The sequence below is a fragment of the Lagopus muta genome, chromosome 8 (genome assembly GCF_023343835.1).
Source record: "Lagopus muta isolate bLagMut1 chromosome 8, bLagMut1 primary, whole genome shotgun sequence".
Taxonomy (NCBI): domain Eukaryota; kingdom Metazoa; phylum Chordata; class Aves; order Galliformes; family Phasianidae; genus Lagopus; species Lagopus muta.
The window spans coordinates 6979724-6998028 of record NC_064440.1 but is presented as its reverse complement, the minus strand read 5'-3'; the positions used below and the strand labels follow the sequence as shown (position 1 = coordinate 6998028).

At 39.1% G+C, this 18305-nt stretch overlaps 1 protein-coding gene across 12 annotated transcripts in view; it reads right to left on the bottom strand.

Moving 5' to 3' along the window:
• Positions 1–33: 33 nt before the first annotated feature.
• NCKAP5 (NCK associated protein 5) overlaps positions 34–18305 on the bottom strand; it is a 362852-nt gene continuing 344580 nt past the window's right edge. For 10 of the 12 annotated variants that reach the window (XM_048953741.1, XM_048953742.1, XM_048953740.1 and 7 more), the window contains one exon: positions 34–1504. In XM_048953741.1, coding sequence (XP_048809698.1) covers positions 1226–1504 — 279 coding nt within the window. In that variant the 3' untranslated portion in view covers positions 34–1225. Of the gene's footprint in view, positions 1505–6819; positions 9274–13239; positions 13297–18305 lie in introns of those variants that run through there. The other 2 variants (XM_048953751.1, XM_048953752.1) reach the window with 2 other exon arrangements.

Sequence of the window (18305 nt, the reverse complement as noted above, 5' to 3'; positions counted from 1 at the left end):
GCGCGCTGAGGGGCGCGAGCGGCGGCCGTTGGTGGGACGCGCTCCCGCAGCCCCGCGTGCACAGGAGGAGGTTTATTTAAGAAAATCGGTGAAAATCTCTTCAAAGTCGACGCGAGTTTACAGCGGAATGACTTAGAACAAATTGCACGAAGTATTAACGCAGACGATACAGTATCGTTTCGTAGATTAACAGGTGCTGGAGAAACCGCGGGGTCAGAAATAGCCCAAATATATCTGGTTCACAGGTCGCTGTACAAAAAGCAATTATAAATACTTCACATCTCGAAAAAATACACCGAACCTTTGCAATAGACTTTCCCTCACGTATAAACAGCCTCTGTAGAAAAACAAAACCCGCCAAACAGGCGCCCGGCTGAGCGGCGCTGCCTCGTGCCCACCGCTCCTCACGCGTCACCACCACCAACTATTGCAGAGCTGACGGTTTAATGAGGACAAAACGGGGACAGAAGACAGCACAAGATTCGGGAACGGATGGGGAGCGATGATGGGAGGAGGTGGAGAGCAGCGCAGTGCTCCGACCCCGTCCTTCCCAGCCCACACGTGAGCTGAGCACTCCGCGCCAGCAGCAGCACCGCCCCGTTATTCGGGTGCTCGCCATGCTGAAAGTAAACGCCTTCTGCAATAGGACACCTGTGGCGACACTGTAGCCGAAATGCACCTTTCCCCAGAGCGCTTGCATGGAATTGCACTAAAAATAAAAAATATATTTTGCAAAAGGTGTCTGCAAAGTTCCTTACACATGATTCGCTAGGCTCAGGTTTATGGACAAACAGTGTTTCTACATAGTTTTAAGACCAGAATAAGTATAAATCTTTAAAAAAAAAAAATCTACTAACTTTTCTGGTTAATATTAACATCAATTTAAGTCAGTAATCTGCCATTACGGGAGCATAGCACCAACGTAATATTTATTGCTGTCATCTCTCCCTACAAATATATCTTTCCAAAATATTTACACCTATACAAATATTCATAAAAGTGCAAAATTAAGACTTTTCTCTGTGTAGTCACTTGTGTGGAGCGTTGAGTCTCCTGTACTGAGACAAATGCGGTGCTGCCTTCCTTATTGCTGCGTCACGAAGACCAAAGCTGCGAACAGCCTGCCGTGGGCACAGTGACACGGGCTGAGTTCTGCTCCTACTCCGCACTCACTGCCCGCTCGCAGCTCCGTAAGTGCTCCCTTTGCAGCCGGCTGAAAGCGCCCTCACACGTCGTTAGAGCCTTGGCTGGCACAAGAGGAGAAGCTGTCGTACAGAGAATCGCTCAGGGACTCCAAATTGTCCGCGTCCTGCCTTTCGGAGCTGTTTAAGGAAGATGCTTCCTTCTTTCCGCTTTCTTCCTTTTGTCCTTCAGCTTTGTTCAGGCAGTTCTTCTCCTTTTCTAATAGAAGTACGTTATTGCTGTTAAATTTATTGAGAGACTCCAGGGAAATTCTAGATAATCTAGTCTGAGAATCTTTTGTTTCTTCAGTTTGCTTCAGTTTCTGTAATAAGTGAGAAAAGTATTAGAAACATATTTCTTAGAAAAGAAAGTTGTTCTACTACACCGTTAATTACCATCTTTCCAAAGTTCACAGGGTTAGAAGAAATAGATTATTAGATACTTAAATCTCCATTGTAATTAAATGGAACATTAATGCCCGTTTCAGGATAAATCATAGCTTCAAAGCTAAGATTGTCTCATAGCTTCTGCTGAGGACTCCAAGAGACTCCAAACTAACATTAAAGTACATATCCTAGATTTGTATGTATTAAGCATCTTCAGCATCTTCACAGTAATTTACATCTTCTCCAAGAATACTTTGGGGGTTATGTTTAAATGGGTATTTGTCTAAGAAGAATTTGGAGTCCGCCAAAAAAAAAAAAAAAAAGGCAGGTAGACATGGAGAAAACAGCATTTTCCATAACTTACAGACATAAATGAAAGTTGCTAGAAAATAACCTCACATTTTGCATGTATAAGCCTATTGATTTCCATGAACCCAAACCCTCTCTGATAGAAAAGAAAGCAACAAGACAGGAAATTACAGTGAACAGGGCCAATCCCCACAGGCCAGAATCAATCAGATATTGGCCAGGCCTACTCTGAGAAGTGCTGTAATTCTGCTGGAACACCGGACAATGTATTAGCACATTATATTAAAAACTCACAGTAGGATTATACAAGAGCAATTTTATCCCTTTGTTACCTACTGGCATTTTCAATCAGAGATCTGACCAAGGAATAGTTAGGGAAAAGCTTAGGGAGCAGTTCAATAAAAATGACCTGCCTTCCATACACAGGGTGCTCCGAAGTCTCTGTAACTAACTGCTCTTACAGATAACATTATCACAGAAATACGAGATAACATTCAACATTTTATAGGGCGCTGGGAGAGGTAAGATGCGAGAGTTTCGAGATACGCTGTCAGAGTGCAAGCCATTGCTCATTTCCAGTATTACCATTAGATAACACGGACTGCATCCGTAAATTACTGTCAGTCTAGGACATTAGTATTTTGGTTTAGATAGAAAGTGAAATGGTAGTCTAAGCACACTGAGAACATAACACGGCCAGATGTATGGATGCTGTGCGTCACTCGGTCTGCAGCTGTGAATGTTCATTAGAGTTTCTGGAAAAATCCAGGTTTCAAGTAAGTCACTTCATGCCTGAGGGGCTGCTTGTCCTTGGAAGTCTTGGGCAAGAGGGACACCTTGCTACATAGTTGGATTGCTTGTTTTTATGGATATTTATATAAAAATGCCAATCTAATGATTGTTGACATTATGATCTTGTTGTTTTTCATAAACTAACAAGGCCTGGTTAGTATGTTGATATCAAATGCTTCAAACAAGCTTAAGTAAAGCAGTAGGAGATGCTAAAGTCATTCGGTTCATCATATTTGATTCTGACTTTACATCTTCACTTTCTAGAATGATAGTATTTTCTGAAAAAGAGGAATATTACCCTTGGTAGCAGTAACAAACACAAATTTAAACCCTTTCATAGAAATTTATCTTAAAAACTTTAGCTTGAAAAGTTATTATCTTTAGTATTTAAAATATTACATATTATTGTCCAACCAGCTGTTTCACTTCTGTACACATCAGATGAGAAAAATCTCAGATACAGCATCAATAAAATATATATTTGTGCTTTCTGGAGAGACCTACAATGTTTGGTGTACAGAGCAGTTCAGATGAAGACTCACAATAAGAATGGATCTTTGGCCAGCTGAAGGATAGATCTGAATCACAGGACATACTGGAATGAACTCATTGGTATATTCTACATACAAGCAGTATCAATCATTTATTATACTTCACATGTACTGCTTAGACTAAAATCCTGCTTAATCACATCCTAGTTTGTCATTTAATATGAAGCTAACAGTTAATAAAATTTATTAGAGAAACTGCAGAGAAGTACAGGGAACTCTACAAATTTTATGTAAAATCATTGAAGCAAATGAAATTGAAGTGAACCGAAATGTAGCCCATCAGTGCAACCCACTGGCAAAAGATACACAGAGTAGTGAATAGTATGGGACTCACAAATTTCATGCATGTAAGTGCAAGTGCTACTATTGTAGTAGCACCTACTATACATGAGGTAAAGCAACAAAGGGAAAAAAACTAAAGTCATAGCAAAATAACTAGAGACAATAATTGTTTTAGGACACCCAGTTGTTCTTTTTCCATGACTTCACGCTCAGTTGTCAAAAAAAAAAAAAGTTCTTCATTCCTTTCTTTGACACCTTACTGAAATACTATGCAAATATGTATAAGAAATGCTCACGATCTGGAAAGTAATACTTAGGTTTTCTTTCACTTGAGGTAGTCTGCTTGCATGCAATACACTTCCAGGCATTGTATTAACTCTAGGAGCGAGGACCACCAATTATTGCTAATTCGATAATTAAACAAGAACGTGAGGACATTTAGGCAAGGAATATTAATATGCTAGAACTGTACTCAGATATCTGATACAATAAGAGTGATCTTATCTTGCAATTTTATTACTACAGCTCACTTTAATAATCTACTAAATTTTCTGTTAAAACACATTTGGGATAATAATTCATACGACATACTTGCAGCCATAAAATTCAAATATGACATTCCAATCCTTGCATGTGGAAGAAAACTCATTCACATCCTGAGCTCCATGGGAAAAAATAAAATGTTTATGCAATGAAACTAATGTACGCATCTCCTTCATCAGCAAGTCATTTTGCTTCCACGGTAACAAAATTATGTATGTTCCTAGAGGTGAAAAGACACTGATAATTTCTGTAAACTTGGTGCCTCACAGCAAATGTCAGTTCTGGTTCTTTAAGAATCTTTTCTCTAGTTACTATAGATACAGCTTGGAAGAATTACTAGAACATTTACTTAGATCCATCTTTCATTGTTTCCTGTTTTTCACAGCAGATGCAACAGTTGCTAGATTAAACAAAAGTCAAAACCAAAACAACTATTAGAATCTGTTGATCAATCACATAAGCATGTTGTTGAATAGCATCTCTATATATAGTTTTGTCTGTGAAGGTATGCTATGACTTCAGCAGATACAGATACAGCAAAGAACAGGGGCTGGCCCAAAGATGTTACTTTTGTGCGTTTTACAGCAGATAGTTCACTAATGCACTTGGGAGTCACAGCAGTTTTTTTCCTGCAGATAAGGAACATTTTGGCAGCAGATCACATACATTTTGTATCTGTGAGAACTGGGTGAGTTTTGTAACAGCATACAGAGCACCCAGCCTCGAAGTCCTGGGCTTCAGTAAAACCTTTCCCATATTTACCATGGCTTTCTGCATAATGAACAGGTGCTTTTATCACCATAGGAGAGATAGATAGTATGTTGTTGAGTGTTGCCAGAAGGGCTAAGATGGGACCAACAGTGTGTTCTTGATCTCAGAAGTAACACTTAAAGCCATTTCATCCCGAAGGTGTTGACTCTGCTGGTGACTATTTTGCACCTGTTCTATGAATACATAAAGTGTTTACTGCATTCAGCATGATCATTTATGAATTCCTAAATTCAGGGAAAAGATGTAGTCACAGATTTTGGCCCAAGCCAGAATAGGTTCAATTCAGGAAGGATTTTCACAGTGTCTTTGTAATATCAATGGCCCATCATCCTAAAGCAGATCGGTTTACAGCTCATTTTACTTGTATTAACTTCATGTTTGGATAGAAAACCCACACCATTATGGTCTCAAGGCAGGGGCAGCATTTGTTCTATTCTGTGTAAGTGGAGAGCTTCCCACCTGGAATTCTGGAGCTAGTCATTATGGGATGCCTTATACCACCTGAGAGCACCGACTGGTTGTTAGGAGAAACTCTACCTGACATAATACAGACATTCATCACGAGTCACATCGCTTCAAAATAAATTTATGAGTCAGAATCAGAATAATGCTTTCCTTGTTGGCATCATCCTAAAGGGAATAACTAAAAGCCATTAGCGATATAATAAAATCTGGCATGTCACTTCAAGCACAGCAAATTAGGAAAACACAACTAGCCTGCAGCTCCACTGATACAGTATAAATAGGTGTTATTTCTACATTAATACATCAAAATAGATTTTTCTTAAACTTTACAAATGAGAGGTTACATGTGGGGAGAATGCATTTTCAGTGCTGTGTGATCAAGGACTAGTCACAGCTGTGCAGAATGGCAGGAGGATTTTGCAGGTCTAACAGAAGGTGCACAGTAGGACAGACTAGTTCATGGGTACAAAGGACTCCACAGTTGGCATGCAGAAAGGAAAGCAAGAGCAAGTCCATTTCTTCCTTTATGCAGTCACATGCAGAAGCTCCGACTGCCTGCAGGTCAGGCTATGCTTATAAGGCATGCCACAGCCCAAAATTAGCAATGAACCATTCTGCAGGATAAATGCATTTTCCAGCTGTCTAAGTTTAGTTAGCCAGCAGTTTAAGGGGCTCAGAGTCAGTTACACACAAGAATAAAATGAACTTTATTTACGTCTCTCATGCACTGGGCAATTTAGTTTTTAGATTAACACAAAAGCAAAAAGGGCACTGCTTCAAGTGAAGTATAACTGCAAAACACTGTTGGGTAAAAGCAACTAAATTGCTACGAGAATTAAATATAGATCAACAGAATCAATATTTAATTGTATAACTCAAGGTCTTTCATTTTAGGTCTGATCTCTAATAGGAAGTACAAATTATCTTTGCATTTTTTTCTGTTATTAGTTGAAATTTTATTGTCAGTGAGAACAATTTTCTAAATTTTTACCTTTTTAAAAGTTCTATTTGTTATTTTGTCTACTTACTTTCAAGGCAAACTTGATCACACAGAGCCATTGCTTATTACTTTACATTCAGTTTTACCATTTTAGATATCCTGCAGTCCTGTAATTTGTATTTATGACACAATGGGTCTAAGTGGGATTATAGCATTACATAGAGCGCTCATATATAATGTGTTCAGTAAGGTGCACTGAGATGCAGAGCACTGTTCTGATCAGGTATATATTGGTATATATTGGGACTGGAAGTAGATCTGAAGCAGCCTCTCTATGGTGTTACACCATTGGTCTGCAGATTTTTGTGCCATGTAGAAAGGTGTAGCACAAAAAGGGCTCACTTTGGTCTTCTATCGTGTGTCAGCTTTCTGTCAGCCGGCCAGGACAGAATGCAAGGGCAGACTGTGGAAAGTAAGTCTCATTTAACCAGACTGATAGGAATATCAGGTGGACAGGTAACGCTCTGAAGTGAAAGCAGTCACACAGCCACATGCAGGAGACTACAAAGGTGAAAGCTGTAACCGCATGACCTCTGCTGTATTACAGACTTCTGCTGTATCACAGCTGAGCTAAAAATGTGACGTTTGAACTTCTTTCTCTTTAAAGCATAACCTTCAATAATAAGTTAAGACTTGCTCTCCCCTGTATATCATCAGAAGCCTTCATCTATTTTCTCAATTGACAGTAAAATAATTATTGAAATAATGAATCACACTTCTTTTCCCCACTTGAGCAGAAACCCCATGATATTTTGCGATGGCACAAAAATGACATTCTCAAAGAAACATCATCAGATTTTCAAGATAAACAATACTTGCTAACTTATTTTCTTGGGGAAAAAAAAAAGATGTATTGATATGGAGTATTTTTAAGCTCATTAGTCTCACACAGCAGTGTATGAGAAAGCCATATATACATGGGTGAATACTGACCACATTTGACTTTATGGGTAATATAAAAACAACAAAACAGAACCAAAGCTCACCCAATGTATTTAAGTGTAACAATCTAGAAATATGTTTAAATTTTAGGAGATCATTCCTGATGGTCCTGAATTGTAAGAAAATTACCTTAGAGGAAATAAAGCTGATTAGCATGAACCGTGTATAACTCGTAGCTGCAGATCTGGAGAAAATAGCTGTTGCTTAATGAACAGGGGACTGAGGAACTGAGACTTACATTGTCTGGCTTGAATCCTCGTGTGGTTTACATGATAAAATGTCTTAGTGAACTGTGCCTTGTGCTTTTAAAAGCACAGTTCTCACAAAGTGATGAGACGACTGGGTGCATTCAGCACTCTAATGCCAAGAATGCCATCTTCACAATTTACAAAGAACATGACTTCTATGTTGATAGGACAAAACTGTTTGACCTGATTAGGCATATAAAAACCCTCTCTGAACTTCTGCATAATTTAATAAAGATGAACTTTCAGGTCCCAACTTCAAGGTAAGGTAAGTCTAACCTTTTACCTTTTGCTCAATATGAAAGGAATGTCACAAATATGGTTGTTGTCTCACAAAGCATCAGAATGGCCACAGGGTGGATCAGCAATGTGTGGGCAAAGTTTATTTAAAACTTTGTAAGGCAGCATAATAAAGCATAAAGGCCCTGCACGTGGCAGGGGGGTTGGAGATTCATGATCCTTGAGGTCCCTTCCAACCCTGGCCATTCTGTGATTCTGTGATAATCCCCTGGAAACTGGTAATTACATTGGTAATATACAGGTGCTCAGTCAAGTGTGTTCAGGGGGATATATTAAAAAGAAAATAAATTGAATACATACTTTTTCCAGAAGATAATCAGGACCTGGTTCTGTTCACATTGGTAGAATGACCAATTATGCTTCTCACAGAAGGAACATGCCCACTAGAAGCAATGCTCACTGCAACCCGAGGCTCATCACATGGCATTAAGGAAGAGGCATCCATGGTGAGAAAGGAAGCTGATCCTCAGTTTTTAGAACATAAGAGACTGAACATGAACAAGGCATGCAGAGGATACTTTGCTTTACTTTTCAGAGATCCTTTTAGCTTTACTCACGGAGGGAGTTCAATAACAAAATTGTACTTATTTTTCAGCGAAGGGAAAAAAAAGCACAGTAAAAAAAAATCACGCTGAAAGATAAGTTTGGCAACAAAGTTATTGGACATGAGAGACATTTTAAATTCAATACTATTCCTTTATTTTTAGGGGCATTTTGTCAGCGATAACCTGCTGAACGTTATTGGAACAATGTGGTCCTCACCTCCACTGATCAGCCATCAGAGTTAATTTTACCACACAATATTTTAGTATAAAGAGGTTTTTCCTGCTGAGGAGTTATTTTGATGAAGGCATTGATGCTTGTTTCAACAAAGAATGGGCTTTATAAACAATGGATTACAGTTTTAGCCTAGACTAAGGGCTTGGAGGAATCTTTTTTCAATTGAGACATCCAATTAGAATAGCATCAAGGAGGGGAAAAAGCATAGTAAAATAATGATTTTTGAAAGCTAATGCAAAATTGAGCTCTTAGACAAATTCTATCCAACATTAGACCGTAGCAAAAAAAAAAAAAAAAAAAAAAAGTCTCAAATCCAGTAAATGCAGGATCATACTCATACAACATGTAATTTCACTGACATTTTCAGTAATCGGGGTCATTTTTCTGTATGGTTGAGCTATTCTCAGACTCTTGTTCCTACGTATTAGCTGTGTTCTTACCTGTCTTCATCCCCCACCTTTGGCTTTTTTGAACAAGACTATTTATTTTGGTAATTACAAGGGCACTTATCTCCTCACTCTAGTGATGTCTGAGTTCCTGGCCTGTAATATCTGCATGTCAGTCACCCAGCATACTGATGGAAAACGGAATTGCTCTTCAAGACTTACACTGCAAATGGCAGTTGGCAGTGGGTAGTAATTTTCCACACTAGTAATCCTCTCTTTTGAGCTCTGGACCAGATTCACTTCAGGTTACCTCTGAATACCCAAGGTACATCAACTGAGCTAGGGACAAAAGGACAGAAGATGCAGATCAAGACAGAGGGATGTTAAGCAGCAGGACCAAGAGTGAATCAGCAGTATAAAGACACAAAGTAGTAATAGTTCTCCCAGTTATGAGAACTAGCTTGTCATATGCACAAATAGGGCTGCCATATCTGCAGGTGAGTTCAACGAGTACAAATCTGTGCTGGAAGATTTGCAGAGGAAAAGAGGGGAATGTCCTTCTTACAAGTTCTAAAGATGATTCACAAACGTCATTTAAACTCAGAATTGAGCTTCACAGAAAACATTTTTCTCATTTTTAGTCTCTTATGAGGACAGCTGGGAAGAGAAAAACAATCTTTCCAGACCCATCAGTCCCCTTCTGCAAGACTGCACATTCGGTCACCGTGGAGGGAACCTCCATATGATGTGTACTTGGTGCATGCACGTCAGAATGACATCTCTTCCAAACTCTCGCCAAGCAGAACTATAGATTTTCTTTATTCTTAAAAAAAGTCTTAATTATGTGCTTAACCCCTAACCCCATTCCAACAAAAGAGTTTGTTTAGAACCTGTCATTTTTCTCTCCATTCCAGATTTCAATTGAACTCCCTGCCAGTGGACTTTTTCACTTCGAATGAATCAAACCAAAAGTCACTGCCCTTTCTGTGACACCTGGCCTCTGGAAATAACTAACAAAGCTCCCCAGGTGTACCGTCTTATATTAGGAGGTAAATTGGGCCCTACCTCACTGACAGATGCGGCTTACAAGATGAAGCTAGGCAATCATGTCACAGGTGGCACTGGCAAGCAGTCCTGGAGGCAGCAGAGGGACAGGCTGTAAGCAGGCTGCCTTCTCAGTAGACCTGTTGCAGCTGAGCTATCTGCATGCTGTTTTCTGATCCTGGGCAATGAGACTACAAAAGTTCCCTCCTAATCAGAGCAAGGGACAGCACAGGTGCAACTAATGCATTTGCCATCTCTTAAGGTAGTATCATGATCTGCACAATTTTCAGTACTCATTCAAGCAAAGCATGAATTGCAGAGTGGAAACTTGTGCTTAGGTTCATCTGCTATCAAATCCTACCTAATAGTACAGATATTTATATGCACTTTCTAAACCTATGCAAACAATTTATCTTTGCTGAAGGGCAGAGAATTTGAGTGGCAGAGGCACAAAAACTTTGAGCAAAAGTTTTAGATAAACGTTGCAGAACCAAACTGAAGGAGAAATTTTCTCTTGCAACATTTAGTTCATTTCAGTACATCCAGTCATATCAATAAAGAGTCCACAGTATAAGTCAGCTAGAAAATAGATGCTATGAAGGATGTTCCATTTTATGTGGTTTGAATTTGATTGGTGATTAGTCTTGGCAGTTAAACCACATGGGAATAGTAATCAAGGTTTCTCTGCTGCAGTTCTGTAACAACTGAAAAACACTGTTGGCTCATGTCCCATACCATGATGGGATATTAACCTAAAATCTAATTAATCTATGAATGAATTACGGTTCTAGAAATATACTATATTATAATCAATTCTAAGTGAGTTCCTAACAGAAGATAAGATGAAGAAAAAGCTGTAAAATTACTAGGGGTTGATAAATTCTGTTTACTATGACTGATGATTTTTAGGGGGGATAATTTTACAATCCGTCAAACTTTTGTCAGTTCAAGAATCATGCTGCCAAACGTATGCAGTAAATTAATTTTTAAATTTACATATTTATTAAAAATCTTATTGAAAACAGCAGGAAGTAAGCCCTGTTTGAATAATAAAATAACTTGTTATTCTACTGGAAAGAAAACAAAAAAAAACCAACACAACAGCCAACCTTCTATTACGATGATTTTATAGTAAGGCAATAATTACAAACAGCTACATGGATTAGTTAACCAAACAATGTATTAAATAGCCAACCAAAAATTAATCAAGAATTAGAAAAAAAAAAAAAAAAAACCAAGAAGAAAAAGTTGTTGGAAGATAATCAAGTAAAAAAATGTAATTAAAAAGCTGAGAAATTCATGGCTGTTTCAGATGTGCTTGAGGACATATTTGCTAATACAGAGGCCTGCTGGCATAAGCTCCTAGATTCCTTCAAAGGCATGGGGACCTGCAGGCTGCATGGCACCCTGCTCAAGGTGCTGGAGAGGAAAGGAGCCTCAGCAATGTAGGCCTGCACACACAAATGTGGCCAGAGCTTTGCACTGCTGGCTCAGAAGGTCATTTTGTGACCCAAGTTCCTGCTTAGTGCCCAAAATGGCAGAATTGGGAAGAACAGTAGTATGAATTGAGCAAGTAAAGGGCCTCAGAGTTCTTGGCCGTGTTTGTTTGCAAGGCCTCAATTCTGTGTTACCCAAAAGTTATGTTACAGTGCTTTTCTGCAGCAACTTTCACATATTTGCTCTACTGCTAATTCCTTATCCCACAGACATGCTCCAGGTATTAAAGGAGCAGTGGTGTCCTCCTTTTTTCTTCCCCTAGACTCATCCCCACTGTTATTCCAGTTTTGATTGACTACCACCATCACTGATGATTCCCTTGCTCTATTAAAATGCTCACTTTTTCTAAGATGCTACTTTGCACAAACACAAACAAAACACATACATCCATCTAGCCTACATCCATCAGAAGCCAGAACTGCACAGCTGCCACAGCTCTGCTTCCTCGCTCAGCCCTCCCAATTGTCTCGTGCTGGACTGACATCATGGAAGGGGCCTCTTTGTCTGATTTATGGAGTACCTGGTACATGCCCGAATACTGAAGCCTGATTACTTGAGAGGATCCATGTCATTTGGAGCATCTGACACAGTTGTCAGTTACTGGTTGAAAATAGTATGCCTATGCTGGTGGTGACAATCTCAAGATAGAAACAAGCTAAAACTAGGTTTAATATTTTGGCCAGTGGAATAAAATGTATACTGATGGAAAAAACATAGATTGCTGCTAATCTCCTACTAAGGAAAGGATACAGTCCTGGGCTGTGACCCAGTAACTATACGGATTAATGCAAAAGGAGATGTGAGATAAGACTATAAGCAGAGAATTGGCAATTCCTGTCACAAATGCAGACTGCAGATGATATTCCTTTGCCTAGCTCTAAATGATGGTCAAAAAGAAGCACAGTGAATAAATAACCAGAATAACGCTGAGCATTGAGAAGACCACTGCTGGAAATGCAGATGGATGTTCCTACAGCCAGGAAATTTATGAAGTGTTCAGCTTGCCTCCCAACTTAAAAAAATAAAGCAGTGATACATGATATGATTAACAAACATATCATTTGGGTGTTATTTGGAGGAATGCTGGTCTATGTTTTTAGGTTTGTTTGCTTCATCCTTTAGATACGTCTGTTTCTGGTCAAGAGAACTTCTACCCTACTTTGTTTGAAGCAGGCATAGAAAACGTCATTCACTTGGATCTGGTCAAGACATTAGTGGTTGCAGACTCTCTTTGAGGGGCACAGCCTGGAAACAGCAAGGAGTGAAAGCCAAATGTACTCGACAGTCCTTTGTCTTTCCACCTTTGCCTTCCCAGCAAAAGTTCAGGCTATGCAGCCAACAGGATCTAAGTGGCAAACACTTGTGCTGAATCTATTCAAGCTATAAAAATCTCCTATTAGAATGTGAGATGTTTTTATGACAAGGCCTTGTTTGGTTGCTTTCCAGAGAAAGGAAGCACAGTAGAAGTATATGCTGGGAACCACAGTTCTGCAGGGTCTGATCCCCTTTTTGGCTGTAAGGAAATTTTTGTCAGGAATGATCAAAGTAGGAATTCAGCATGGAGATGTGAACTCAGTCTCCTTCCTGTGGACTTCCCTGCAGTGACAGAATAATGTAGTATTTTTTTTTTGGTGTTGATTTTGCTTCAATCTGAATATATATAAATACAGAAACGTAGAAGTGAAGGGACAGCCAGCTACATGAGTGCATTTTCTGTACAAATGCTTTAGAAGATTTACTGACCTTACCAATATCAGGTTACTGTAGTATTAATGCTGAAAACTGTTGTGAAAACTGGTAATGCAGAACATGTTCCTATGCCTAAAACAGAGATGATAATATTGTTAATACAATAGGCCACTAGGAGGACTAAAATACAACTGGAATTCATGCATTTACGCTGTAGAGGTAATATGCACTCATTTTCTGAATGACCAAAGACGGCACAAACAGGAAAATTGGATAAAAATACTCAATAAAGTAGTTCCCAAGCTCTATTGGCAAATAATTTGAATACTGTTGCTGAAAATTAACAGACATCTGATATTTATTGGAATATAAATCCACTTTTAAAGATGTTGATTTTCTTCAGTGTTTTAGATTATTCAGGATCAGATATACAAGAATTCAGTTTGAATTCTTGTAAGAATGGAATAAAAACTTTGGCCATGCAGCTTTGAGAAGAGCTCTGCATGGACAGCAGCACTGCTGAAGGCAGCACAGCTCTGCTAATGCAAAACTCATGGAAGGACCAGGGTGCAAGTTTGCTTCTCACGTTCTGAAAGTTCCTTAGCAATGGCTTGTGGTTAGCTCTTGTGATGCAAGACACTATCTTGAGTAAGAGTTCTTGATGAATATATTAAGTGATTATTTGCTTAGCATCACTATAGGGCCCCATCAACGTCCTCAAAGCATTCTGCTACAAGTACAAGGTTAAATTCTAAATGTAGCTGGAAGGTATTTCTTATATTCTTTATTTTTAAAAAGGGGAATTTAATAGCAAAAGAGATTTAGCAATTTGGTCAGACAGCCAGAACATTATTCTGATCTCTACAGTCCCGCACTCCTAACTGCTAAGCTCTTTGTTTGAATTTGAAAATTCATTTCTTTTTTCTTTGCAGGCAGAAAATTCTCCGTGGAAAGACAGAGGCAGAGGCCTGTATTGTTCTCTTTACTAGAGTGCATCTGCAATGCTCCTCACTGTACAGGACCTGGCATTTGATTCAGTGTATGTGGTAGTTAATCAAATGTTTTGCACTGACTTCAGTAGACTTTGGATTAGACTCTTAATGCATTAGAGAGATGAATTATTTAACTTACTGAGTTCCCCTAGAAACAAAATATTGAGCTGCAAACAAAGCTAACAAACACCAAATGGGATACCATCTGCTGCAATGAACAAACCACAACCAGTTTCCCCCATGCTTGAGAGTCTTCCAAAATGAAATTTGAAATAGGTTTGTTAAACTCCCAACTGTCTCACAAAATTGGCTTAGCACAGGTTAGCAAATGCTAATGCCACGAGCAACAGCAAGCCAGACTATGATATATCAATTGGAATTGTCTCTAATTTTATTTCAATTGGACATCTCTGTCTGAAAGCTCAGGGGATTTCTGCTATCCAGAGCCTAAGGAGCCAATGGAGAAGTTTCTCTTCATCCTCTGTGTCCTAGGGCTATGGATACTGACTAGTTTCTTCCCCCAAGTAAATATGCATGATAATTATCTATAGTGATGCACTCATAAATCTGGATCCTTCTAGCCTTTGATGTCTAGGCTTCATACCAGACAACCTTCTGGGGAACAAGACACAGAAGTGAAAGAAGTTGTATCTCTTGCAGCAAAGGCAAAAGCTACCCAAAATCCCGAGTCCAAAGTACCAAAGTTCGTGGCTCTGTTGAGTGTGTAGGCTCTCAAACACTTTCACAGGGACAGAAGGACAATGCACTGCACCATCAGTATTAGCTCCCTTTCCACTTAAAAAATAAACACTGAGAAACTAAGTACTTTTATGTAACATGAGAGAAAAACACATCAAACCAACAGTATTTGCCCTGTAGAATGAGACATGTAGATAAATGTCTTCATACGTAAATTTTCTACATACCTAGACAACTTCATCTTCCAGTATCACCCCAACAAGTGATGACATTATTAAGAACAAACAGGACTTTGGAAGACTATTCAGTCTTTATCCGATAACAAGAAAGGTTACAGCTCTCCACATTACTCAGCTGTTTTAGATGGTGACTGCTGTTCTTTGGCTTGCTCTGCTGCCTCTGTTTTCATCACTGTGCTAATGATGGCATAATAGATTCCATTTTTTTCTTGCAATAGAATTCATTTATAGAAATACAGTATTATAAAATTTGAACTCTCTGGTACCCTGTCTTGTTAAAGAGGTTCTCAAGAACAAGAAAAGGATGGATGATGTTCCAATAATAGTAATGGTAAAAATATTCAGTAAAATGATATAAGTGATACAGTTACAGCACTTTCGAGTTGCTCATTCTCTAATGGTATGGAAAATGCAATTAAAAAATGGGCTTAGAAGTACAAACAGTTTCATTATGATATGATCTTAGCTGTAACATTTTAGGACCAGATTAAAAAAGACGGAGTATTTGGCCTTCCCTTTAGCCCATGGGAAATTGCCTGCTGAGTTTCTGTGACACTGCCCACAGAGCCAATGTACAGCAGGAGCAGAAGGATGCTACCGGTCTGAATTCTGCCTGACAGAGGGAAAACATCCAAACCAATTTTTGAGCATCTATGTAAACACCATTATTTTCACAGGATCCAATGTGCAAAGCTCTAAAAAAAGCTGCAGATTTCTAGCACCCTCAAAAACTGGGCAGCCAGTGTCTAAATATGAATTTAGGTACTGCCATTAGGAAACAAATGAAGCTTGAAAAAACTGGCCTGCATTTGTACTGATTAGGGCTGCAGGTAAGGGTGCATTTGGCAGCTAGGCTACACAGGGCAAAATAATGCTTGCAATAGTGATTAGGAAGTATGTGCTGGCTGCTTAGCTACTTCGTCAGTTTCAGGCATTGTCTGGAAAGCTCTTACACCTTAGATCTGCTTTGCATCTTAGTACATGTGCTACAAACAAGCCTCCTGGTCTGGTAACTTCTGCATATTCCATGTCTTGCTGAATTTTAGATACTTACGTTATTAGAAATGTCACAGACTATTAATGCATGATTAACATTTAAATTCTAAAATACTCAGCCATATAATATATTCATATCTAATTTCTTCATTCCCTCCCACTTCCACTATATATTCTTCATCCACACAAATCCATTTAATGTCTTTTTTTACAGTTGGATCCATACTGAGTACTCAATGACACGTGCAATAAGATAACAGAAAAAACTCTTCTAAATGTTTGACTGATAAATATTCAGACAATTCCTCAAATAGTCACTTCAGGCTTTAATTACTGAGAATAAAAGTAGAGGAGGTAAGAAAAGTTCTGAAGGCTACAGCTTTTTATAGCACCTAGAAGTTTTGGTGACCTCTATCAGTGCACAGGGAAAGACTGGAGTAGCCCAGGCAGTATGGGGGGCTGAGCTGTGCAGATGTGTCTCAGAGCTGAAGGGAGAGCAGTTTGGGCTGGGGGAACTGCAACATGACACAGAAACATGCAGCACTCCTGGCTTTTGTGGAAGTTAAGTAGGTACCTAAGATATGTAGCCAAATCTTAGAAGCTTTACAAACTTCCCTGTGTCACTTACTGCTTATATGTTTGCTAAATCCCACGTTTATTTGACCCACCAAACACAAATCTTGCTTTCCATCAAAACAACTCCACAAAGCCATGAGTTCATGTAACATGGACAAAATACAGTAAGAAATAGAATATTTTCCTTCAGCACTTACCATAAATGAGAATGCTTAAGCTTAAAAAAATACCTAATATTTTTCAGCACAATGCAGACAATCTCAGTGTCACACTGCATGAAATCAAATATAACTTCTTATTTAAATAAAAGGTGAATCACTTTGGAGAGATAAAAATAGATGGTGGAACAAAGTGTAAACACCACCAAGCTATTGCAAAATGATTTTTGCAAATTTGTGACATAAAATTTGCCTTCTTTTCAAAGAGTATGCTGATCAGGATATTACTTCCCATGCTCATATGAAAACAAAAAGCATCCTCTCAAAAAATCCTGTTTACTAACATATTTCCAGTGTGCTGCCACAGTTGCTGCTAGGATCAGCTGTGCAACTTGTCCTCATGTATTTTGCTCGGAACAGAACGCTCACAATAATGGATTGATCATTCCCTGCCCTTCCCTTCGTGATGTTTGAGTGCTTTATGCAAACACATCACTGTTATAGATAGAGAAGGCAAGTTTCAGCTGGAAACGCAATTCACAGAAGTATTACAGCATTATTCATCTCATTTAACTCTGCTAATCAGATGCTCCTCTTGGAGTGAAAATATTTTCCAGTCTCAGAAAACAAACAGCTCACTGAATACCTCTCTGCCTTACTGCTTTTCTCTCGATTGACTCAATCCAATGTTTATTGAATCCAATTTATTTTTAGCTTTTTATTAATAATATCATTTCTACCATTACTACAATTACACTGTCTTACAAGCTTACTAATATTCATCATTTACTGCTGCTACTGTGCCCTGGATTCCACTTTGGCTGACAGCATTATTATTATATTCCAATTCAACACAGAGAAATGAAATGAAAGCTTTATTTCCAGAGGACTGACGAGCGCCTGGTTACAAATGGCAGAAACACCAGTGCACTTTGGGCCATGCTGCAAACCACAGCAGCTCCATCTGCCAAACTTTTGTGGAACAGCTCAGAACATTTTCCACTCTGGGAAATCAGCTTGCAAATGATTCTTCTACTCAGTACGTGCTTCTGGTTCTTGTTAAAAGAAAGGATTTACCTAGTTAAGCCCAGGAGCCACAGTGTCTGTTAAATCCTTATGTAATCTTGAGTTTTGTAGGTAAACGGACATCTACAGTGCTCAGTGTCCCTGCAAGGCAGGGTACAGTGTGATGCAAAGGTGTGGGTCAGCAATTCTCTGCCATGAGTTACCATGGGATCTGGCATTATGCGACTGTGCCATCAGCACCAGAACTGTACCTACATGCCTGGGATGCATCCTTAACTTTCCTACTGGAGCTGCAGCTTTTCACTTCCTCCGCATCTTCTCTCAGCCTCACATCCCAGCGATTCTCCCGCTAGCCTTGCACGCCATGTGTTCTAAATGCCACGCAGCCTGCTGTGCCGTGCCAAATGCTTCATGTCCCTCACCGATAGCCAAAGACTCTTTTAAAACTCGGTGCT